Below are 26647 nucleotides of genomic sequence, written 5' to 3'. Positions count from 1 at the left end.
TTAAATCTACAACATTTTCTACCGACTTTACAGAATAAAACAACCATAAAAACATGAATAAAAGTGTAAACATTGTAGATTTTTGACCCTGTTGTAATGAAACGCACATCTCAGTCTCTTTTTCCAAGTTTAAATGCTGCACTTTCCCCGCCTATTCCCCTAATGAAGTGAATGTGGGGGGAGCAGAGTTGGGCTGGCTTTTAGGCATCTGACTGTATTTGGAGTTGTTGGAGTTGCAGCTAAGTTTTTTCCTGCTGCTCTTCAACTGGTGCTGCTCAGACCGCAGGCTGCATCCTCACACTCAGCCCTGAGCTGCAGGATGGCTGCGCTCCCAACGCGCTGGCTCTTATGGATGTGTGTTTTCACATTTGCAGGGAAAATATCAGCAAGCGGTGAGTTTATGCAGCTTTTTGTTTAAGCAAAACATGATTTTAGTCATTTTTTATGCTTATTTTCTTTCTTTCAAAATGATTATGAGGGATTCCAGATTGATAGAGAAGTGAGAAGATTTCCAATATACTTTGGGTATTTATCACATTTCCTAGTTTTTCTTTCCTGATATTTAAAAATTGCATAATAAGATGGACCAAAGTATAAAGTTAAGTTGAAATTTTGGCATTTTAAGGACAAAAATGACAGTAATTCACATAAGTAACAAAAAATAACAATCAGGCTTTTCGGAAATTTTTCCAAATCAGTTTCTTTCAATAAAAAACTTAGGAAGCTTTAAGAAAAACTGCAGGTGTGTGTCTGTATCTGGTGAATTTCTGGTAAAAACATGTTTGTTCTTCATTCAGTGGGAAGAAAAAACAGACATTTATCTCAAGTAAGAATAGAAATACTTCATTATAAAATTACTCAAGTAAAAATTTAATCATCAGATGGAACAAAAAAATAAAGTTAGGTGGAAATTTTGTTATTTTAAAGACAAATTTATTGTATTGTTATAGTGTTTATGTATGTTGGAGTGAGCCAACAGCTCATTTAAAGTAGGGGTGTTGCGATTAATCGGATTAATCACGATTAATTGATTATTGAAATCATTGTCAGCTAATTTAATAATCAATTAATCACTAACAGACTCACAAAAAAAGACAATTTTCTGCAAGAACAACCAACTCAGAGCAGTAATTAAGCCAAAACTGTAAAAATATATACATTTTGAATTTTAAATATATAAAAAAACATTGTCCAGTGATACTTTTTTACTTAAAGTTTCTCATTTTAGCTTCACCTGGTTCAAATTCTGCACAAAAATATATATTAATCACTTTTTGCTATCCAAAAATAGTCAATAGATCATCAGAAATGGTTGAGCTTTTCACATGTTGATGCTAAGTATTTTTTTAGCTTAGATTCATCCTTTGCTACAAATGTTCAAGCGTTCAGTAAAGGAATGATTAAATTTCTGATTTAAAGAGGAGATTTTATTGTTTATTCGCATATTTTAATGTATTTCTAATATTGTTAAAAAACAAGCTTGTGGTTAAATAATGTTTTGATCCGATTAATCGATTAGTTATCAGAAGAATCGATTAATCGATATAATCAAATAATCATTAGCTGCTGTAGAGATTATTTGCTCAATCTGATACACAAACAATCTCATACCTGTCTTAAAACACCAGAGTTTTATTATTGAAGCTGCCCGATTATTATTATTATTATTATTATTATTATTTGTTTTGTCTTTTGTGGTTTGGGATAAATAACTGTTCTCCTCTTGGATCAAGGTTCAAACGTGTGCACCTCCAGAGGAGCCAGCACATGCAAGCAATGCCTGGCTGTGCACCCCAGCTGTGCTTGGTGCTTCCAGGAGGTGGGTACTTCACTTTTTTCTGCTTCGGTTCATGTAAATAATGAGCTGCCAGGCTGATGCAGGCTGGCACCACCCTCCCCATCAAGCAGCTGTAAACCTGACTGAATTTTCTTAAAGTGAGATACTCAATCGTTTTGTGACGCCACAAACATGATTAAGTGTCCTTGCATGAGGATAGAGTCATGTTTTCTAGTGCGAGCTCAGTTTATTACTGTAAAACTGAGTAATGGGGGGAGGAACACGCAATATTTAGTCATCTAAAAAGTATTTGCAGACTTATTTATGATTTTAACCTGGGTTCTCTTAGCAGGGACTCATTGAACTTGTCCTTTTTATGTACAGCTGGTCCAGAATTGTTAAATTGACTTTATTTTTTTAACTTTTCATCATGTTATAATGATATTCCCTCATCAAAAACAGACTTGGCAGGCAGAGTTGAGTAGTAACTAGCTATATTTACTCAATTACATTTACTTGAGTAACTTTTTTGGGAAAAACAGACTTTTTTCTATGCTGTACTTTTGACTTTTACTGGAGTAGTTTTATTATGAAGCATTTCTACTCTTACTTGAGTAAAATTCCTGGATTTTCTACCCACTGAATTAAAAACAAACATGATCTAACCAAAATTCATGAGATATAGACACACAGTTGCAGTTTTTATTAAAGTTTCGTAAATTTTTCATTGAGAGAAACTGATTTGGAAAAAAATTATTTTGCCCTATTTTGAATTCTTGTCATTTTTGTCCTTAAAATACCAAAATTTCCACATAAATTTATAGTTTATTCCGTCTGATGATGTAATTTTAAATATTAAATGACTGATAATTTGATCAGTTACTCAGTACTTGAATAGACTTTTTACCAAATACTTTTTTAACTCCTACTTGAGTAATTTCTTGGGACGGCTACTTTTTATTTTTACTTGAATAAAAATATGTTGACGTAGTGCTACTCTGACTTGAGTAAAATCTTTGGTTACAAGAGACTCGGTTCAATAATTCAAGTTTATTTCATCAAGAACGCAGGACAGTAAATGTCGCAGTAAAAACAAAGCAAGTGGGAACAAAAAGGGGGAGGAGCTGTCAGTTACCGGTTGCTATGGTAACCGCCAACTGCCAAAAGCAGCAACAGAACTTATTAACCAATATGTCAGGAGAATTTGAATTTGAAGACTAAATAAACCAACCCTGTTACATATGCAGCATTTTTACAACAACTCAAGATAACGTAGTTACTTTATTGTGTTATAAAATGGCTGTATGTGCTTGGAAAATAAACAATACAGCTCCTTTTATGCTCTATTGCGATAGAAGAGAATGGCTTTGACAGAATATCTCTCACTTTGTCGTTCCCATCAGGACTTCGGTCATGGAGTTGCCAGCTCGTCACGCTGCGACCTGAAGAAAAACCTGATCGCGGCGGGTTGTGAGTCATCCGGTCTGGAGTCTCCGACCAGCAGACTCCAGGTGATCGAGGACCGGCCGCTGAGCAACAAGGCGGCCGGAGCGACCCAAGATGTCACCCAGATAAAGCCGCAGAAACTGCATATCACTCTCAGGCCAGGTGGGTTCATTTCAGAGACCAGAGAGTTACGCTCCCGGTTCAGGAGTTTTATTTACAGTCAGAAACTATGACACGTTTCCCAGATGATGCAAAGCGCTTCACAGTGAAGGTGCGCCAGGTAGAAGACTACCCGGTTGACCTTTACTACCTCATGGATCTATCCTACTCGATGAACGATGACCTTTTCCGCCTGAGGACGCTGGGCCGCGGTCTGGCCGAAGCCATGAACCGAACCACCAGCAACCTGCGCATGGGCTTCGGGGCTTTTGTGGACAAACCGCTGTCGCCGTACATGTACATCTCACCTGAGGCGGCCGTGAAAAATCCCTGCTACAGGTATTACTATTATTATTATATGATATGTGACATTTTCATATGAATTCATAAATCGGAAAGTTACAACAAACCGTCTCCATGTTCAGACAGTTTACAAGATGGATAATCTGTGAAAAAATTGTTCTCATCCACCTCCTGCTTAAGCTACTATTACCATCTGAAGAAATTAACTTCTCCCAACCAAAAACAACCAATCAGAGCCAAGAGCCTTAGTGGTGTCACTCACCCTTATGTACTCTCTGCTAAATGTGCTAATGGCAGAGAAACAACTTACCATTACAGGAAAACTGTTACCCGCCCTCTTCTGTGGCTATGCTAACTAGCTTTAGCACAACAAGCTGAAGCAAATTGGGGTTGGAAAAGAGGGGTGATGATTGGCGCTAAGACCCGCCTCCTGGCTCTGATTGGTCGTTTCTATTTACCACTGGGAGCTGATTTCTTTTTCACAGATTATCTGTCCCATACCAAATTGTCACAACATACTGACAGTTTCATATAAATATATTGTTTTTATTACAGTTACACTGCAGCTTTACTTCAGAAGAAGACTCAATGTGTCTATTTATGATTCAGTCATATTAAAAGTAACAATATGTCTTTCTTTCTTAATTTCTTCAGTAATTTCCATCTTCCTCCTACAGTCCAAAAACATGGCTGTTCAGTTGATTTGTCTCTAAATTGTCCTTACGTATGAGTATGAGTGCATTTAGTATTAGATCTTATGTCTTATTAAACTCAAAATTTCATAAACAATTTAAAATATATTTATTTATTTGATTACTGTTGAAAATTATAATTGCTACATTTTATTATTATTTAATTTTATTTCGAACTTACAGTAAACAAATGGAAAACACTGGAGTTTTTAGGATTTAATTGAATTTAAACAACTGTAATTCTTACTATTAAGTGAAATGTTCACAAGTAAGTGAGTAAAAACACTTGGGTATCTGTGACATTCCCTCCTGCGATCAAGTTAAAGTCTTAACGGCATGAAAGTTTTGTTGACTCAACAAAGAGAATAAATATTTTAACAATGTAATTTGCAGCAAATGTTTGCATTTTTTGTGCAAGGCATCATGGAATTTAACTCCAGCTAGGTGAAAAACAAACATGATGTAACAAAGGGAAAACTTTTATTCAAAGAAACCTGTTTGATGAAACCTTGAAAGCATGTTTGTTGCTTATTGTTTTTGTCTTGCTGCACTGAAACTCTGACTTTGTATTTGTGCATGCCCATGTCAGAAACAGGGCTGATCTCAGCGGTTGTTTACGTCTGCGTGTAACATCATTAAGCAGATGATGTCATTTTAGTGAGGACATCTTTAATCGCTGCGCTGCTTAGTAAGAGAGCAGTCAGAGTCACAGCAGTCGTTAAAGGCTCAGCATGGCAACCACAACTGCTCGGTCAGCTGCTCTCAATCAGCCGCAGGTAGTTTTACTCGCAGACTGAGAGCGACTGCTTGTAAGCTGCCTCACTGAAACTCCACCCAGACTCTCCTCTGGGATTGATTTGTTGGTTTAATGTCTCATGTGGTACATTTACGTTCTGTTTACACGCAGTCTCACAAAAGCTGGCCAACAGGAATGTTTCATTGTAAGATAAAGCACATTAAGGAGTTCCTGACGTAGAAGAGAAACATGGGTCCTGTTGGAGAAATTAATCTTTCCTCAGTATCTATGACAATTTTGTAGAAAACTGGGAAGCTGGGCAAAAGAATTAGCACACTGAAGATTGCTTTTACAGGGAACCTATTATGCAAAATTTACATTTTACACATTTTTGTTTTTCAGTTTGAGTCTCTAGTTCTTCTGAAACCAGCCAAAGTGCTTAAAAAACACCAAGCCGTTTTTTGACAATGAGTTGATGTTTTTAGTGTCTAGAAAACAAGCTATTACGAGCAGCAAGTGTCACTGGAGACACCGTGTTCTCCAGTGTGAAGTGGAGAACGCAGTTCACACTGTGTATCCCAGGAAGTAAACATGCATGCTAACGGTGGAGCATAGCTTACAATTTTGAAGTTATTGTCCGACTGGAGCCAGCATTTTAACTTAATCCTCATTACAGTTCGCAGACAAATGGTCTGCGAACTGTAATGACAAACAAATGGTTGTTGTTTTTCTTCCCGCTTGCCGTGTATCAGGACGCAAAATAGGGACATTTGTCGAGTATCAATGACGCTCAGATCGGATGAATGTGACCTGGACTCGGGTCACTTTTAAAAATATCATCTATGTATTGGTTATCTTAGTGCCCTGGGTGGCATTGGAAAAGAATCCAACATGTGTTGTTCAGACTGCCATGAAAAGATCAGATATTTTTTTGACATTAAGGCAAAAAATAAATAAATAAATAAATAAATAAATAAATAAATACAATAAAAAAATCAGAAATGGGTCACTTCAGACTGCAGTGCAAACACAGCCTTTGTCAGCTGTGTATGCTGTACAATGGCTGCTAGAAAAGCCCGTGCTGTGCATTCAATTCTATTGAAGTTAGCTTATGTATGTAGTGTAAATTCAGAACCACATGTCACTGACGTGATGTGAAGTCCATTGAGTCATGGACTTGCAGCATTCACTCCTTACATGGACATGCCTATGATCTTTTCCTTTAAGATCACATTTTTTTTAAACCACACTATTCTGTGAGAGATTTCAAGGAATCTTGGGTGCCCCCTGCTGGCATAGAGGGCCAAAGCATTGGGGCATAGTTCATGAGGTTAGCACTGCATTTTGTGCAGAAACCCAAATGCAAGACTTTCAAAGTGACCTATTTATACTTCATTGAACAAATTAAGAGAAGTATGTCGGTTATACAATATTATACATAATTTTCATTACGTCTTTTGCACAAAATTATTCTTAAATAATGTTTTTGTCAGCTCAGTTCTGCCTATTTTGAGCTCCTACAGGGTGAGCTTTTAGAACCAGCTGTCACTTTAAGTCCAACAAAGCTGCTCCTGGCCACGTCCCCCAACTCAACACTTACACTCGCACATGAAAATGGCTGCAAACAGTTGCACAATTATGCAACCGTACCTATTTGAAAATGCAGCAAGTAGTTGTCTTCTCCAGTAACCATTGTACAGCGCAAACAGTGGTAAAATCAGCTGACCAAATGTGCTGGAGTTCCACTTGGGTTGCCCAGGTAACAGTCTGGGCTTTGCTAGGGTTGCTAGGTAACGGACAGAGCCTGCTGACTTGTGACAGTACATTCTGGAGGTTTTTTTTTTTTTTTTTAAAACAAATTGCTTTCAAAACACCAAAAAACATAAACTTATTGCAAAAAACTTGGCTATGCATGTGTGTGTTTTTTAAGCTTTTGGGCTGTTGAGACCCAAATGGATGAACAAAAACAGAGAAAATGTGGATTTTGCATGAGAGGTTCCTTTTAAAAATGAGATTCTGCTGCTTTACCTGCAGTGGGTGAAGCAGGATCATTATGTGCAAACTAGAAACCTTGATGGGTTGAAATGTTCAATCCTTTGTCTTGGACCATTTGCTACACGCTTTCCTCTTCTGTTTTCACCCTCTGTCTTGTCTAATTACTGTTCTCTGTAATTTGGCCACTGTTGTCAAAAATATTCCACAGGAAGTGAAAACTAGCATTTCTTGATTATCAAAACCAAATGCACGGTAGAGACAGTGAGGCTGATTACTAGCAAAAGACAACATTACACAAAATAGAGCTGATGATCAGCAGGGCTGGGACAAAAGGAACTAAAGGAAACATCTGGTAACGGAGAAAGCAAATAAAGGGAACTAAAACAGGAAATAAAGTTTGCAACCAGATAAAAGAGACGCCAGACATCAAAATACAAAAAGTCTATCACGCAACATTAATTAAACAGTGAATTTCTGTTCAATTGACAGCATTAATACCACCTGTCTGCCCCAGTTCGGCTACAAACACGTGCTCTCTTTGACGGAGGAAGTGGGCCGCTTCACGGAGGAGGTGAAGAAGCAGATGGTGTCCAGGAACCGGGATGCCCCAGAGGGAGGATTCGATGCAATCATCCAGGCTGCTGTGTGCAAGGTGGAGAGGCGCGCTGCATGAATGCAGCCATTTCTGCTGCCACGTAAACATTTACTTACACGATAATTTGCATTCTTTTTCTCTACTGTCACCCTAAAGGAACATGATATTTAGAAAAAAATATAAACTAAAAGTCACTTTAAGTGGGTGGAAAACAGGGATGGAAAAAAAGGGAGTTGTACGAAGTTTTTTTTTTTTCTCCCTGTATCAGGGTTTTAATAGTTTTGGATTTTTCATTATAGTTCAGTTTAATTTTGGTGTGACTTTTTGTTTGTCTAATTCAGTTAGATGTAGTTAGTTTATGGAGCATATGTGCTTGTTTTTATTAGTTACTATTAATTAAATATTGTTTTGTTTTCATTAGTTAGTAATAGTAGTAGTAGTAGTTTCAGTTTTTTCATACTTTGGTTCATTTTTAGGTCCAGAATTCACAAAGGTTGAAGTTTTGTATGTATATAAACCATTTTTAAAAAATTTATTAATGTTAAGCAACAACTGATTCTAGTGTTTTCTCCCAACTGGTGTCGCCATTTTGCAGACTAGCATTTGTGTCACCATGAGGTGTATATTCTGTAATTTGCCAATGTAAACAGCTTGTGTGGGGGGAAAAAAAGCATATATATATTTTATATTCGTTCAAAAGACTAAAACAGATTCATAAACACGAAACGAAGGATTTTATATATTTAATTTCAGTATGTTAGTTTTATAAAAGCCTGATATAGTTTGAGTTAGTTAGTTTTTCCCCATAAATGGAAGTTTTTATTTATTTTAGTTAACAAGAATGTTTTCTTAATTAAAGTTTTTATTTTTTTATTTTTAGTTAGCTATAAGAACCTTCTCCTATGTCTGAATTAGGAGCAGATCGGCTGGCGTCCAGGTGCATCCCACCTCCTGATTTTCACCTCCGATGCCAAAACCCACGTGGCTTTGGACGGTCGGCTCGCTGGAATCGTGCATCCCAACGACGGGCAGTGCCACCTGAACGCCGACAATATGTACAGCATGTCCACCACTATGGTAAACATGGAGGATGATCAACAACATGTGAACAGACACGACTTATAAAAGTTGTTCAGTGCTGTTTGAGCTAAACACACTCTTTGATTTGCAGGATTATCCGTCACTCGCTTTGATCACAGAGAAAATGTCAGAGAACAACATCAACCTCATCTTTGCAGTCACCAACCCTGTGGTGCCCCTATACCAGGTCAGTTCAAGCCCAATATATTCAAAATCTTCATCAGCTTATTAAAAGCTGACAGTTTAAATGGTCTAGCAACTTATTTAATAAAGATTAAAGTCCTTATGTTTATCTCAGATTGAGCAGGTTGGCTTCACGACGGACGCATTCAGATTCATTGTATTTATTCTAACAAAAGCAGAAATCAGGTTGGTGGTTAACATCAGTCCAGCAGCTTCTGCCCCTATAAGTTAAATAAAATATGATAAATAACCCTAAACAAACTACAAAGCAATAGCTCCACATGAGCAGTTAGCAGTTGGAAAATTAAACAACATTAATAGTGATAACAGCTAAAAACATACATAAAACATAGCAAAATTACTTGTTAAACCACTGTATATGATTAAATTTGTCTGAAACATTATGTCAAATCTGTGTTTTACTTGTGAAGAAAACACAGAGCTGATCCTAATCCATGCCACAGTTACCGACGGCAACAGAAAAAAGGGGGAGGAGCTGTCGGTTGCAGGTTGCTACGGTAACCACCAACTGCCAAGAGCAGCGTAACAGAACTTAAAACACAACTTCTTGACTTAACGGAATAAAGCCAAAGAATAAATAAACAAATTCTGACAAACTTCACATCTGTAATATTGTTAAAATAAAACCCTGTCACATGTACACCAGGCTTATCTTCATTGTGTGGTTTTTACTGGGTTTGGAAACAAATGCTCACTGATCAGGCTGTAGTTTTCGTTTCTGTTCTGGTATTAAATACAAACGCCGTAAGTGCTGGGTGACAGGATGATAAGAAAGATATTTTCTGGTTAAATATTTCATAATCTAAAAAGTATTTTTGAAATATGTATGCAGAGACTTAAATTTTTACCTCTTCTAGCAAAATGGCACAATCTCTGTCATTTATTTGCAATAGATTCTGAGTTAGATTTAAGTCATGGCTTTGACTAGGCCATTCTAACTCCCTTCAATAGTTTGTGACAAAATGCAAGCCACACTTTTTATATTTCTGTTTGTAACAAATTCGAGATTTGAACCAGGGATGTAAAAGCTTCTACTTTTTAAATAAGAGCTGTTATGAGTTGGTTTATCACCAGATAAATCTGAAAGAAATGCATGGAAGTTTATGGTTGTAATGTGACAAAATGTGAAAAAAGTTTAAGGGAATTTGAATAACTTTTATAAGGCACTGTTTACTATAATTATAGCTTATATTATCATCTATTATTGAGTCACAAACTATTCAATCGCAAGCGATAAAAGAGGATGAAGTCAGAAAAGTTGGCTCATAGTTGTGTTTTTGTGGCGTTTTTCATTAAACTCTGAAACTACACAGTTGGTAAAGATCAGTTTGTTTTAAAGTGAAATAAAGCACTCCTTCCACATTTTTGTTCTCTACAACAACAGTGTGTGTCGATTTCTTCACAATTGTTTAACAGAGATTTACTCGGTATTTAAGCTGGCTCCCATTTCACCAATGTTGATTATTTCTGATCAGAAAATTCCCGAGCATATTCAAGTTTTGAGCTATGGAAACATGGAATGCCTTAGTCAGGAAGATTATCTCACCAACCTTCACGTAAACAATCTAAAGAACACTGAAGATCATTTTAATAGTCATCAGATGGACTTATAGCTATATGCTGAACAGGATTGCTTTGGAGAGGTTTGTCTGAAATAAATGTTGAAGATTTATTTATTTTCAAATTAGATTTTTATGTTTGCTCAGGTGGACTTGGCAGCTGGGTTTGTTATTCTTTACGTATCTTTATTACCAATCGGGTTGAGAACAATGTTGCACTCAAACAGAAATTAATGCAGCGCTATGAAGAAATTCTTACAGATTTCTTTGGTTTTAACCCAGAACTTTGTCTAAGACTGCATTTTTCTCAGCTAAATTCAGTGACACACATTTTATCCCCTCACTGTCTGAAGTTAAATCAGACCAAACCTTTCTAGGTTTAGGTTATTAAGTTTAGGGGGAATTACTTTTCCACACAAGCCTTGATTGAGCACTGCAATTCATATTAAATCAGGTTATATCAATGACAAAAGTGGAAGAAAACTGTAATGGAGGAAAAGCACTCTATGAAACATGGAAAATCAGATTTATTCTCTTCTTTTTTTAGTAATAATGATGACTGCAGTTTTAAGCATTACTCATCTGGCAACTCTTTTTCGGACATGAGAAACCACAGAGGCTAACGCTTATTGGTACAAATGATTCACATTGTCATGGTTATTTAAAATAAAAGATTAATTTGCCACTCAAAACTGCAGCTGCTATAAATAAGAAATTAGAAAACATCTGGACCACTTCTGTAACTTTTAATATTCCTATTTATTTTGCTGCTATCTTTGTGTTTTGCAGAACTACAGTGAGCTTATTCCTGGCACCACAGTGGGAACGTTGTCCAACGACTCCGGAAACGTCATCCAGCTCATCCTGAAAGCGTACGCTGTGAGTAGAAACACACACATTTACACTCTTTCACACACGCACACATTTTTGACTAGACGGTGTCTGAGGACATGGCATGTGTTTGTTGACCCACACCCACAGCGTCTGAGTCATGCGTGTCTCGGTTTAAATCCGGCAGCTCCTGAAGTGTGAAACTGACCAAAAGTTGGCGTTTTCTGACTGACTTTTATTGTTTATGTTTGACCTGAGGTCAAGAAGCAGAAAACAGGTGGAGGAGTAGTAAATCCTGCGGATTAAACAATGACTCGAAGCTGTGTTTAAATTACCAGCGCAAGCAGAACTGACTCAAAATAATGTCCAAACTCGAGCTGTCGCTTCAGGTCAGACATCTTGTGTGAGAACAGAAGTTTTTCCACAGGAACGAGTTTAAATAATTTCTTTCTTTTCTTTGTGTTTTGTCAGAAAATTCGCTCTAAAGTGGAGCTGGAGCTTCTAGGCGTCCCAGAGGAGCTGTCCTTGTCCTTTAACGCCACCTGTCTGAACGGAGAGCTCATCCCCGGCCTCAAATCCTGCTCCGGCCTCAAAATAGGAGACACGGTCAGTCTCCCATCAACTAAGTCTATTAAATCTTTATGGTTTTAAATCCGGTCTGAATACAAGAAACTGCTTTTAATAAAAGCAGATCATTGCCAAATGAGATTATCTCATGTTATAGTTGTAAAATGTTTGCATACTTGGCAAAAAAATGGCTAAACAGTTTTACATTTAGGCAAGGAAATATTTTTATGAACCGTCTGTAGGATTCTAGTTTGATTGGTTTGCTTGGTTTTTTAGTGAGATAATACATTTTTAAATGTGCATTAAATTAATTATTATATTTCACCAATTGATAACCCGTATAAACATTTGAACAAATGGAAATAAGCTGTACCCTACTAAGTATTTACTTTTAAAAGGTTAATAAAATGTACATTATCTCTGTGGAAAAAAACAAACGGTAAAATGAATAAATGTAAATAGAACTGATTTTAGTCCAAATCTTCAGGTACCTGCCTGTAAAGCTAAAGGCTTTTGTAGAATAAAATCTGAACTTATTTTTGTATTAAGTAAATTAAATTCATCAAATAAAGAAACAAATCTTGTTTTCTGGAGGTAAAAGACACATAAATGAATTTCTTGCTTGTGTTTGTCATATCATGAGCAGCCAAGTCTTTGAGACATTATCCAGACTTCATGATAAAAAAAAACCCACCAATTTATATTTCAGTAGTTCTCTTTGCTATTTTCACCATCATTGTGGAATTTTTTCCTTATATTTCCATTCTCTTATAGTTGCCGTCTATGTCTATTTAAAAGTTCATTTCTCCTTTTCTTTCCTCATCCTGTCAAAAGAGCAAACGCAGGAGGGAACAGATCAGCAGTCTGAGTCCGCCTTCCCTGGATTATTTTCCTTTTTGGGCCCATATACAAGATTTAAATGCCTGCTTTCAAAGTTTACCTTGCTACTTTCTTATTTACTTACATTTTAGTCTCTGTTGTTCTTGCCTGAGTCAAAGTGACACATTCTGCTCTCCACGTATTTTCTTTTCTTCCTGCCTCTGATCATATTTCCATATTTGGATCTCTCTCCAGATGTAGTTACTGCCCGCTTTTGGACATCTACCAGATATGGATGCAGAGCAATTCCTTTAACTCTGTGCTTTTCTTTTCATTCCCTTCAAAATATTTCCCTATGAAATTTATTTGATAATGGTGAAAAATGGCGGCAGTTAAAGTGTCACTGACACCATAAAACCACTTTTCTAAAAAGATGTACTGTCCTTATTTCTGTGTACACAAGAGTTATTAATAATAAATATTTATCACAAACTACTTTAAATTGTATACTCAGCCTTGGTTGTTTACGTTTTGACTTACCCTCATTACATCATAAGATGGCGCCGGCTTTTGACCCAATTACTGCAGAAAACGCGACACTCCTGCAATGAGAAATATTTATTATTAGCAGCTTTTGTGTACACAGAATTAAAGAACAGAAGTTCATCTTTTTAAATTATGGAAGTCGTTTTCTCATGTTTGTCGCACTTTAAAGCTACAAAATATAACTTTTATAAAAAACTATTTTATTACATTTTTGTTGAAACTGTCACTATGTTGTGATAGTGCGGTATGAGACAGATAATATGTGGCAAACTCGAGCTTGTCTGCCTTCTCCAATCAAAACCAGGAGGTAGGTCATAGTACTGTCAATCACCCTCAGTGTGGTGCTGCTCAGCTAGCACAGCATGTCATTAATGCTTATGCTAGTTAGGATAGCCACCAGTGACGGCAGATATAGTTTTCTTGTAATAGTAAGTTGTTTCTCCTCCATTAGCACATTTAGCAGCAAGTACTTAAGGTTGATTGACAGCACTAGGACCCGCCTCCTGGCTCTGATTGTTTTTTTGTGTGTTTTTTTTATTTCTACAGATGGTAATAATAGCTCAAGGAGGAGGTGGAGGAAGTCAATCTCATAACAATCCGTCACAACATGGTCACAGTTTTAACAAATATGTAAATAACATATTTTACATTCTGCAGCTTCAAGTGAACTTCAATCTTCTTGTTCTCCAGGTCTCATTCAGCGTAGAGGCCCGCGCTCGAGGCTGTCCCAGACAGAAGAAGAAGACCTTCATCATCAAACCAGTTGGCTTCAAGGACTCCCTCACCATCACCGTCACCTTTGAGTGTGACTGCAAGTGCCAGAGCAAAGCCCAGCCAAACAGCCCCAAATGTAGCAATGGGAACGGTACCTACGAGTGCGGCATGTGCCTGTGCCACCCGGGCAGGTTGGGGCCGTACTGCGAGTGCGCAGAGGGCGACTACAACCCCATGGAGCAGGACCGCTGCAGCGGGCCGGCGGGATCCGGGGGATCCGTCTGCAGCGGCCGCGGCGACTGCGTGTGCGGCCAGTGTGTGTGCCACAGCAGCGACTTCGGAAAAGTGTGGGGGAAGCTGTGTGAGTGTGATGACTTCAACTGCCTGCGATACAAAGGAGAGCTGTGCTCAGGTAAGGTGCAATGACCTGCAGAAGAATACTGGGTAAAATGGGCTTTTTGCCTTTGGATCTGAAGATTATACTGTAATAAGTGTATGATAAGCATTTTCATTATGAACTATCTAGGAGAACTATCCTTGGACATGTTAGGATCGGTCTTTGGGATAGGCAAACATGTTTATTACATATTTTTAACAAAATCATTCTTAGATACTGAGATTATTTTTTTTGGGTCAGGTCTGCCTATTTTGAGCTCCTTTGAGTACGAGCTGTTTTTAAGACCTATTGTCACTTAATATTAAAATAAGCTGGAGCTCGGGTTGGGTTGCTAGGTTACAGACTAAGTTCCGCTGGGTTGCTAAGTAACGGGCAGTGCCTACTGATTTGTGACATTACATTCCAAAAGTTTTTCAAACAGCTAATTTTCCACATATCAAAAAACATCAACTTACTGCCAAAAAAACGGCAGTGGATAAGGGTAACTTTTTCACTTATTGATCCATTGTTTTATGCCAAAGCTACGTGGAGTGTTTTTTTTTCTTCTTTAAATATACGTTTTAGTCTCAACTGACCAAAGAAGACGGTATCAGTTAGAGTCTCTGCAGAGATTAGAAGCATATTTGTGTCCCGTTGTCTCGTATTCTCAAGTTTTGGAGAAATAATTTGGATTTTAATAAACACACCAACTGACCCTGCTGGAAATTATCGAACATTTACTCTTTCAGTTCTCAATCATGTGTACATAAAAAATATAAGTCTAAGTAATTGCTGGATGCATTTAAGTTTAATTTAACATTAAAACCTTGTTATGTAATGTATTTTTAAATGGTTAAAGTGCATAAAATGATCCACTGACCACAGTGAATTTTGTGTGTGGTTGTGGTGAAGTTTCCTGTGTTTACAGTAGTTTCAAGGCTGGCAGTCCCTTTACCGTGCCGACGTGCCACCACCCACCCTCCTCATCTGGGAAGAATTACACGCAATAACAACTCTCTCCTTCTGCGCAGGACACGGCCTCCACACACAATAAACATGTGCCATCGTATGTATAGGCATCATGTGTGTTTTTCTTTAGTCAATCATGCAAAGAAGTTCAAAAATATTCAGCTCCCCTGATGAAAGTTTTCTTCTGCCAGAGGTGACCCTTACATTTGTGAAGATTTCTCTGCAGAAGTTGATAGCAATTTAGCCTCCTCGTTGAGTGCTGCACAAAAACATTGCAGTTTAAGCAAATAGAAACTGAGGATTTTACTTTGGGGATGTTAATAATTAAAATTTTCATTGTGAGATGCAACCGTTTAAAGATTACCAATCCAAATCATTTAAGTTTAGGCATTGAGGTTAATTCAGCCATATAAGGAGAATTTAAAGCATCAATGGTTTGTTTTGGGTCATGCCACATCATTTTTCAGTTGGATTGAAGTTCAGCCTTTTTGACTAGGCCACTCCAAAAACATAATTTTTTGACTCATTCAGACATGAACTTACAGTTGTGCTTTGTTTTTTTTCCCATTGCACAACCCAACAAATTGCAGAGATCCTGAAACAAAAAATGTTGACTCAAACCATAACACTACTACCACCTTGTTTGGTTGTTGGTATGATGTTTAATTTTGAAACGCTGATGAAGTTTTATACAAAGAAGCAGCACAATGTGACATTTTTGCATTGTGAGTCCATAGAATCTTGGAGAGGTTTTTCTATTTTAACATTTTTTTTATTGGCAAATTTGGAACAGACATTTATTTTTTGGTCTGCAGTGGTTTGGACTGAACACCAACATGTACTGGGGCAGGTGAGACCTGCAGTGCTGTGGATATTGTTCTGGGTTTCCAAATCAATGAATTAAATTTTGCTTTTATGCAAAGTCCATATGTTTTCTACGGGATTTTTCCTGATTCATCCTGTCCCAAAACCAGTTCTGATGTCTGTTTGTGGTCGTTGCCCTGTTGGGGTCGACAGCCACCTTGCTGCTGAATAATATTGTTCCAACAATAGTAGCTTTGGCGTGTTTCATGGTCAGCCTTCTCATGATTGCAGAAATGGCTTCCCTGTGGTCGGTGACTCAGTTTTCTGGGTTTTTCCTAAACATTCTTACAAATGTTCTTTCATTTGTAGGTGATAGTTTGGATCAGATTGTTGGAAATTGGGCAAAACTGGGTCTATGTATTACCTTAAACCTCCCAAATGGATTATTGGAAGCCCTGAATTCAACCCATTTGAAAATTTGGGGATAAACCATTTTAAAGAAACTCTGCCAATCAAGCAATTCAGATTTATGCCAAAAGCTTATTGATGGCAACAAAAGTCAGAGACAAATGTTAATGTGGGCTCTATATGTTTTATATTTGTACAATTTTGACTCCTTGAATATCAGAGAAGATCCTAAAGATTCATGCTGAATTACTAAAATGACCACAATGGAAAAAATGAGCCTTTTAAAGAACCTATTAAAAGTCTAATCAACTCCAGATTCTACCTACAAATAAAGGACAAGCATGAAAGTGCATTTAACATTTTTATGACCCTGTTGAAACTTTCTGTCACAGTGCCAAAGATTTTTACTGAGGATCAAAATTGGTCAGGATCCGTGACGTGAGTAGAAGAGATATAGCGCAAAGTTTTGGCACCAACCGCTGACCTGTCCTCCATTACATCACCAGATCTCAAATATCACTCTGACTCTCCCCACCTTTGCTGCTCTCACCCAGAAACGTTCTCTGTATTCCCAAAAGTCTGCAGAGTAACATGAAAATACCTTTCTGCTTACTCATGGGCTTTTGTGGTGTAATGAGGCTAAAAATAAATCCATGTTTGGTTAGAGAAGGACCATGTGTGTAAGAGGACTGGGAATGTTCAGAGACTGGGCCTCTGCAGAACATGCTGTGTCTTTGTCTTCAGATTCCTCATTTAAAGCGAGGGACGTTTGGACTCTGCCACAGAACGGCTAAATTAAAAGACATCAGCTCTGCGGTTGAGTGATAATAACAGCTTGTTGGGGGATCATTTTTTATCCAGTCACGCTGTCCCAAGCTGCTTCCTGTCTCATTGTTTATCTGGACATTGTTTTTTGCGGCCGTGCACCACAGTGTTTTCTGCACCGTCACTCAGATTGGCACGCATGGATATAGTATATGGAGGACCAACAAGGCAATGATGTGCACAGTTTTATCCACTTATGTAATGAATCATTCATCCAGAAATAAAACGATGTCTCAGCCAGACAATGGAACGAGCTTTAACGTTAAGTGGTTTTAGAAACCTCAACAAAACACTTCTTCTTTCCAGACTGGAGCCTTTCCAGTTGGACTTCCAGAAAATCACTAAAAATTACTACTATGACCTTTGATAGTTTGTTTTAACTAGACTGTGGTAGTTGAATATAAATATAAAGAACCCAAAAATTATCTTTGTAGAATGTTATAAAACAGAGATGTCAAACTCATTTTTATTTTGGGCCATATCAAGATTATGAATGTCCTCAAAGGGCCTGTTGTGGTAAAATGTATTAGTGAAGCTCATTAATAAACCTCGATGAGTTCTTAAAGTTAAATACCGAACATCATTACATTGATGTCATTTGGCAGAATACATATGAAGACTACAGAAAAAGATTGTGACCAGTGGAGAATTCTTTTTCTCAGAATTCTGACTTTTGATCTTAGAAGATTAAAGTCAGAATAATTCTGGTTAAATCTTGAAAAACAGAAAAAAGATTCAAAATTCTGGGGAGGAAAAAAAGTCAGAATTCTGAGAATTTTGACTTTGTTTTTAAATTCTGATGTTTTTCCCAGAATTCTGAAATTTTTTCATAGAATTTTGACTTTTTCCGGAATTCTTTTATTCTCAGAATTCTGACTCTTTTTCCTCAGAATGTTGACGTTTCTCAGAATTGTCTTTTATTCTCAGAATTCTATCTTTTTCTCAGAATTCTGTCTTTTATTCTCAGAATTCTGTCTCTTTTTCTCACATATTTTCTCCCAGAATTCTGACTTTTAATATTCGAAGATTAAAATCAGAATAATTCTGGTAAATTCTGATAAAAATAGTCAAACTTCTGAGTAAGAAAAATCAGAATCAGATTTTAGATCAGATTATATCTTACACCAGCCACCCACTTTTGTTACAGCCGCCTGTTACAGTATTTCGTTTGAAGCCAAAAAGCAAAATTTTCCACTTACTGGTCTGTTTTTGTGGCACAACGCAATGAAAAGTAAAATTTTTCTGCACTTTGGTGGAATTTAGAAAGACCGAAAATAAATATAATAAATATAAGTGCTTTTAGTCTAAATGCACTTATTAATTGTTCTGAGAGTGCTGTGGGTGTTTCTAAAAAAATATTTGCAGTTTGGTATTTAAAAAAGGAGTGAAGGCAAGAACTGGAGGTTCATAATATTCACATTAAAGTGAAGAATGGAGCCATTTAAACAATTTTAAATATGTTTTAAAATGGACCTATTATTCAAAATTCATATTTTGCCCAAAAGCCCAAAGGCTTTTAAAAAAACCAACAAACAGTTTTTTTGGTCATATGTTGATGTTTTTTGGTACAGCTAGCAACCCCAACCAAACCCAGCCCATCACTTAGCAACTCAAACAGAGTTCCAGCACGTTTGGTTAGCTGGTTTTACCTCCGTATGCGCTGTACAATGGCTGCTGGAAAAGACAAATATTTTGTTGTTGACTGACTATTCAGAAATCACTTGCTGCATTCTTGTTGGTTGTGCGGGAGGCTCCATTTCTGCTTTTCAAAGATGTACGGTTGTATAATTAGGTGTCTGTCTGCAGCTATTTTCACATGTGAGTGTAAATGTTGAGTTTGGGGGACGTGGCCATCAGCAGCTCATTCTGAAAGTTGTTTAAAATAAGCAAATTGTTTTCCGTTTCTTATCCAGATTACAAACGGCTATCAAAGCTGCTCAACGCTTCCTTCTTCACACCCATAACTTATCACACCCTGGTCCTCATTTGATCCTTCGCCTCTTTACTGTAATGCTATATATCACATGTTGTACAGTAGTTTATCAGAAAGTGACGTTTTCTCCCCCGTTTCAGGTCATGGAGTGTGTAACTGCGGATTCTGCCAGTGTGCGCCAGACTGGCAGGGCGAGAACTGTAACTGCTCCCGACGCACAGACACCTGCATGTCCAACCTGGGTCTGCTCTGCAGCGGCAGGGGCCAGTGCGTCTGCGGGGTCTGCGAGTGCACCCAGCCGGGGGCCTACGGGGCCACGTGTGACAAGTGCCCCACCTGCCCAGACGCTTGTACCATGAAGAAGTGAGCATGAATATGCAGACATTTCCATGCGTTGCAGCTGAATTCAAAACATCTGGGCTTTATAATTATTATTAGTGGTAAAATGGCATTGATTATGTCTGCTGTCGTTACAGGGAGTGCGTGGAGTGTAAACATTTCAAAAGGGGAAAGCTGCATGACGATAACACCTGCAGTCGAATCTGCAAGGACGAGATTGTGCTTGTAGATGAAATAGGTAAGCAGATCAAACGCAGGTTGGTAAAACATGAATGTTATCAATAATATCAATATTACTAAACTCTAAGAAAGCAAACTCTGGTCCTCCTAAAAACCTGATAAAAGTGAACTCTGGTGCATATGTGAATTCAAGTGGACCAAGAGCAGGAAGTGGGCTGTAACGCATGGCATTCTGGGTAATTACAACCAAAACACACACTAGTCTAAAGCAGGGATGTTAAACTCATTTTTATTTTGGGCCATATAAAGACCAAGAATGTCCTCAAAGGGCTAGTTGTGATAAAATGTATTGATGAAACTCATTAACAAACCTCTGAAATTTGAATAAATTTGAAGAGTATTTCTTAAAGTTAAATAATACCAGACGTCATTACATTGACGCCATGTGGCAGACTCAGAAAAAGATTATGACCAGTGGAAAAATAAAAATATTCTGGCTTTAGTCTTGTGAGATCAAAAGTCTGAATTCTGAGAATTTTGCCTTTTTCTTTTAATTCTGACTTTTTTCTCAAAATGTTGATTTTTTTTTTGACTTTTTATTCTCAGAATTTTGACTTTTTCTCAGAATTCTGTCTTTTTTTCAGAATTTTTTTTCTCAGAATTGCCTTGTTTTCAGAATTTTGACTTTTTTTCTCACATCCCCCCCAGAATTCTAACTTTTGATCTTAGAAGATTAAAGTGAGAACAATTCTGGTAAATTCTGAGAAAAAGTCAAAATTCTAAGAGAAAAAAAAAAGTTTGAATTCTGAGGCCAAACAATCTGAATTTTATTCTCTGTGGTGATAATCCTTTTCTGTTGAAAACTGCTTTCATTCAATCCAGAAAATATTAGTTAAGCATTTAATGGTTATTCTGAAGGTTCTATTTACATGTCCCTCTGGGCCACATAAAATTTTCTGGCGGGCCAGATTTGGCCCCCGGGCCTTCAGTTTGGCACGTGTTGATGCATTGCTAGCAGGAGAAATGACTTGCTGTCTTTCACCAAGAAAGAAATCCTACAGCCTCTAAAATCTGATGCCACTTCATTTTTGTTTACATTTGGTGAAGGAGGAAGTTGCGCTCATGTCTTCTTCAGAGGTTTTTGTGGCGTTTCCCTCAAGAGTTTTTGGTGCAGCGCCACCACAGGCGAGGAGGGGAACAGGTTTGGTTGGCACAGTGCAGTGTGAAAGCGAACCACAGCAGCTGAAAAAGTAACTGAGTCCACCAGAGCATCAGGGGTGAAAACACCCTTAGAAAATGTCAAAATATATCAGAAGTAGTTTTTAGATTGATCACTAAAAGCAACAGTGCGATATGCAAGAGAAATACCTCAAATATTAGCTTAAAGATGACGCTCTTTAGCTTATTGTACCAATGCAATGTCAAGACATTTAAATTTTTTTTACATCATGTATATGGTAAAAATCCAGATTGCTTGTAAAAGGCACTTTTTTTCATCTTTAGCAGCCTAATTTCTATTTGTGTTTGTGACAATTGTATTTATTTAGCTAAAAAAAAAAACGGGTACAAACTGACGTTTTCCTCTACCCTTTCCACACAGTTCTCCATGACACGAACGCGGTAAACTGCTCGTATAAAGACGAGGACGACTGCGTGGAGCATTTCCAGTACTACGAGGACGCCAGCGGCAAATCCATCCTGTTTGTGGTCAAAGAGCCGGGTAAGCAACACGCGCCCACCATGCTGGAGAGAGAAAATGTTTCCAAACATTTCAGACGAAGCTGGAACCATGACATGAAGTTTTATTTGACTGAAACGTGAAATCAGACTAAACTTGACCTTTTTTGTATAATTTAGGATTACCTATATTATTTTAAATTGTCTGAATGCCACAGTTGATTTTCTTTTTAAGCTTTTTTGCATTACTTTCTTTAGAGTCAGAAGTTTACGTACAGTAAGATTACTGTGCGTCCAAGCAATTTTGGAAAGCCAGGACAATGATGTCATGGCACTGCAAACGTTAAAAACAGAATCAAATGCTAAATATAATAATACAAATAATAATAAATACAAAAATAATGAAAGAAATGAAAAATAATAACAAAAAATTTATCAAATGAATAAAAACAACAAAAAAATGCAGAATCTCAAAATCAAAGACAAATATTTTCCAAATATCGTTAAATTATTTACAGTAAATGTTGCTTTATAGATAATTTAAGACATTTGAAGATGTATAAAGTCCCAAAACTGTAATATTTAATTTCAAGCCTTAACTTTCTCTCTATTAATAGCTTAAAGCACAATTCTCAAGACTTGCTTTTGAACAATGAAAAATGGCTTAAATGTATTGTAATTTAATTAATTAGATACTACAACTTCAAAAGACATTCCTGACTGTATCTTATTGTAGTCAGAAAGCTAATTTTAGTTGATATATTTATGAGAATTATTCAAATGAATCAACATTTAAGAGCTTTACAATATTTTTTTTAATCTTATTTTATTATTAAAGTCAAATTTATGAAGTCAAGATGAAGTGTAAATAAAAATAAAAACCTAAAACAGAACCAAAAGCTCCAGTTGCCTTGTGCATAATAAAAACAGCAACATTAATACAACGAAGCAACATTTACAGCCTCCAAAACACTATAAATATGAAATGCAGTAGCTTAAGCTATTAATTTTCTTCATCTGGTTCAGGTTATGTACACAATAAATTGGATATAAATGTAAAAATTCAATGCATGTTGAATAACCACCATTGCAGCAGCATTATTCATATTTTTAAACAGTTTTTCTTCATGCAGGCTCTCTGATACCTGCTTGTTTGGCAGCCGAAATGAGAGCGCTTGGTGTAAAACATGCTTTTAATGATCGTTACCGCTCCGAGAGAAAGCCTGTCCTTTGGACTATTGCTTTAATGAATGTGTGTATTTAATTTAGAAAGGAGTGGGTAGAGAAACACCCCTGGAAACTGCCTTGAACAGAGGTGCACCCTGCTGTGTCAAACAGGGCTGTAAACAGCAGCCCTGCTCCTCTAGGAAACTGCTGACTTTACAAATCCTCAAGAGGACAGCTGGGCTCGAGAGCGAACTGAGAGAGCCAAAGAAAGGCAACAACTGAATAAAATAATGACAGTACATAAATGATACTGGAGAGATGATCTTGAAGTACTTAGTTTGACGTCTTTGAGCTGTCAGAGGGGCGGCTAAAGGGATCAAACGCTGAAGAGTCGGAAGCAGCAAAGTAAAAAAAGAGGAGGAAGGGAAGAAGAAAAGGGCTTTGAAGTTTGCTGTAAAAGTTTGTTCGTGTTGTAGGTTACTCAGAAGTGCTGCAAACACGCTGCGTTTGTTTTGTCAGAAAGCACATATTCACACACGCATGCAGTTTGATTTCCAAAACGGTTTAATACAATAAGACAAATACTTATTTAAATTAATGTGGAAAACGGATAAATATGAATAGTTTCAAACAGAACCGGGCGGCTTTTGTTCAAAGTTGTCTTAAAGTCAGTAGTTTGGAGGATTTGTCTACGCATATATATAAATACGATTCAGTTTCAGAGCAAGTAGGATTAACAAAATCATTTTTAATTTATTAAAGCTGTAATCTGTAACTTTTACAAAATTGATGTTTTGTACATATTTGTTAAAAATGTTGCGACAGTGTGATATGAGACAGATAATCAGCTCCTCCACCTCTTCCTAAAGCCGCCTGAAGAAATGCACCACTCCCAGTCAAAAACAACCAATCAGAGCCAGAAAGAAGATCTTAGCGCTGGCAATCATGCCTGTGTACATGCAGCTTAGTGTGCTAATGGCAGCGAAACAACTTACGTCCCAGAAAAACTTTTTATCCGTCGGCGGCTATGCTAGGAAGAAGCTGTAGTCTAGCAGAGAGCAAGGGGGAGAGTGTGAGCAGCACATGCACAAGCATGATTAACAGCACTAAGACCCTCTTCATGGTTCTGATTGGTTGTTTATTACATACAGTAACATTTGTGTGCTTTCAAACAACTTGGGAATGCCAAGATAATAAATCATAGCTCTGTAGGCTTATGGGAATAAACATAAATATTTCAAGTGAATCTGCTACAGTGCTACTTATTGGTAAAATTTTAAATATTAGTTTATACAAATGGGACTTTAACTTCTGAATAAATTGGATTATTTATTTATTTTTTTTCTGTTTTTGCTGCTGCAAGTTTTCTTTGTCATTTTATCCCCAACATAAGTTTTAATATTGAGTTAGTCTCTGAATGCTACATCGATAAATATCTCAAAAACTGATCAGACTGAACAAAAAATGGAAAGATAATTGATGTTGGATGCAGATCAGGGCTCCTGAAGCCGTTACGTTGATCAATGGTGTTTTTACGCACAGAATTATTGCAGCTAATTGATAGTTGGCTATCTAGCCGCCTGGAAAGGTTTGCAGACGACTCCATGTTGTTCCCAAAAAACCTGCACCCCAAAATAGAGAAGGGGAAACTTGAAATGTCTTCAACCATAAAAGAAACTGTTTTTGTGACTCACCACCTGAGCAGGTGTGGAATATCCAGTTAAATCTAGCTGATGCTACATCCGACTAGCCTGCGGTTTGGTCATCATAATTCATTAAAATCCAACTGTTTGAAGCATCTTACCTCATTTAAGTCCAAACATCTACCGTGATAAATAACCTGGACCAGTCGGTTGGAGGCAGTACACAGATTCTGAGAACTTTTACACAACTTGAACTTGTATTGTCTTTGCCTCTCTGGTTTGGCCAGACATCTCGGAACAAGGCTGCAGTTTGGAAAACGTCTTCCAGGAGCCATTAAAGCCTGGAACTACAGGCCAACAAAATCAGAGGCTCAATAAAAGCGTCAAGATGATTTTCTGAGGAGCTTCCAAACTTCCAAGGAATTTTTTTAATGAGATGTTGGGATAAAACAAGAAACGATTCAGCAGCACTTAGTCTTTGACCTCCATCTTAAATACTGAGAGACGAGTTTGGTGGATAATAGAAATAGCGAGTTTCCCCTGGACGATGAATGATGGGAAAAACGCAGACGATAAGGCAACGAGTCGAGTCGTCTTTCGCTCTGGAGAAGGAATGCTCCATGTTAATGAGCACCGCTGTCAGTCCGTTCTGAAACCAGTCAAATCAGATTCCTGTTGCATTTTTTCCCCAGACCATAATGAGGGAAGGGAGAGCTGTGGCCTCGGCTCTAAGATGTCAGGATTTTCCACTGCAGCCATTCCTCTGTTCTTCTTCTTTAACTGTTAAAGAAACTGTTATTCATGTAAATTAGGTGCCAAACCGTCGATTTGTTTCTGTCACAGATTCTCAATTAACCTAGACTTTGACAAAAATGAAAGAAAGATAAAAAACAGTTGTTGATTTTGTTGTGCATGTTAAAAAAAGGCCATATGGCTCATGTTATGGGAGTTAATCTGGGTTCCTTTCAGCAGTAGGCGACTGACTACAGCTTCTAAATGTTACAAATCATGAACAACTAGAAGCATCAGAAGGACTGTTCCTAATGGAGGATGGATATGAATGAAGAAACCTTTGCAACAGACTTAAAGTCGGGCGCAGCGACACGTGGAGGAAGCATATTTGTAATAAAACACTTCCTCTTCCTGACCTCCTCTGCGTTTCCGCTCCACTCATTCCTTTATCTCTTCCTCCTCTTCCGCCCAGACTGCCCCAAGGGTCCGGACATTTTGGTGGTGCTTCTGTCGGTGGCGGGAGCCATTTTGTTCCTCGGCCTGGCCGCTCTGCTGATCTGGAAGCTGCTGGTTACCATCCACGACAGGCGGGAGTTTGCCAAATTCGAGGAGGAGCGCGCTCGGGCCAAGTGGGACACGGTGGGTGGCGCGCGCAGAAAAGCAGCTTTTCTGAATTAGCACATCTGCAGAACACCGAATGGTGGCACAGTATTTATCTTTGCTGACTAAAACATCTAAGAGGCCACACATCCAGCCCTTTGCCAGTTTTCTGAGAGTGTTTTTTTAATTATTTAATGTCCTGCTGTTACTCCCAGCTGAACAAAAGGCAGTCAGAGGAAGGGCTTGGTTTAAATTAGCCAACGCTAATCAGCCTGCTCTGGTAATTGGCCTCTTTGTGGTCTCACAAATCTCACCAGCCTCAATTTTCAGTGAATCACTAAAGTCACAGAATAAAAGATGTGAAAGCACACACTGAGCGTTTAATTGTTTGGGTTGTTTTTTTTTTTAGGCATTTAAACCTTTTGTTTCAACCTTTCCAAATCTACCTTCTCCCTCTGAAACCGAAAGGATAATTTCCTAATTTGTGTTTTCTTTGCAGGGGCACAATCCTCTTTACAAAGGAGCAACGTCTACCTTCACAAACATCACATACAGAGGAAAAGACTGATGCTACTGAGTTAAGAGTAGAGGATGAAATACTGGACGTTTTGGGAGAAAGTGGCGAGTCGTGCAGCCTTCTACTGTCACAAAACAATAATGTGTGTGTAAATATGTAGAAATTTTTCTGAGGAAGCATTTTTATCCGGGTTAGTTATTCATATCTCACTGATGAAAATAGTTGTTTTGTATGATTTACATTTAATTTTGTTGCTCAGACCAGAATAAAGTCTTGCTTCCCCCTCATGTCTTCCCAATATAAATGTTGTGTTTAAAAGGCTTTCATTTTATATCTGAAAGTTAGAAAATATATCAAAAAAGCAACAAGAAGACAAACTGAGGTGACTTCTAAAAATTGCCAAAGAGGGAAATGTGGCCCAAAGACCCCTGGAGTCGGCATGAGTACATGACAC

The 26647-nt window shown here is 37.7% G+C and overlaps 1 protein-coding gene across 1 annotated transcript; it reads left to right on the top strand.

Annotated features, from left to right (window-relative positions):
• Nucleotides 1–232: 232 nt before the first annotated feature.
• Nucleotides 233–26480, top strand: itgb3b (integrin beta 3b). The gene is made up of 15 exons (XM_008436667.3): nt 233–392; nt 1734–1819; nt 3181–3385; nt 3469–3721; nt 7598–7760; nt 8619–8780; nt 8875–8970; nt 11336–11425; nt 11849–11983; nt 14000–14435; nt 19479–19701; nt 19815–19915; nt 21458–21577; nt 25549–25715; nt 26176–26480. The coding sequence occupies exons 1-15, from the start codon at nt 320–322 to the stop codon at nt 26242–26244; spliced, it is 2379 nt and encodes a 792-aa protein (XP_008434889.1). The 5' UTR covers nt 233–319; the 3' UTR covers nt 26245–26480.
• Nucleotides 26481–26647: the final 167 nt, after the last annotated feature.

This window comes from Poecilia reticulata, chromosome 19 (genome assembly GCF_904066995.2).
Source record: "Poecilia reticulata chromosome 19, P_reticulata-male-v2, whole genome shotgun sequence".
Classification (NCBI taxonomy): Eukaryota; Metazoa; Chordata; class Actinopteri; order Cyprinodontiformes; family Poeciliidae; genus Poecilia; species Poecilia reticulata.
Note: the sequence above shows the minus strand (reverse complement) of the source record. Positions and strands in the feature narration are given on the sequence as shown.

Excerpts from the sequence above, each read along its gene's own strand:
- itgb3b (XM_008436667.3), top strand. The coding sequence starts at position 320 with ATGGCTGCGCTCCCAACGCGCTGGCTCTTATGGATGTGTGTTTTCACA. Across the intron at positions 1,820-3,180 it reads GTGCTTGGTGCTTCCAGGAG|GACTTCGGTCATGGAGTTGC; the intron begins GTGGGTACTTCA and ends CGTTCCCATCAG. Across the intron at positions 19,916-21,457 it reads TGTGCTTGTAGATGAAATAG|TTCTCCATGACACGAACGCG; the intron begins GTAAGCAGATCA and ends CTTTCCACACAG.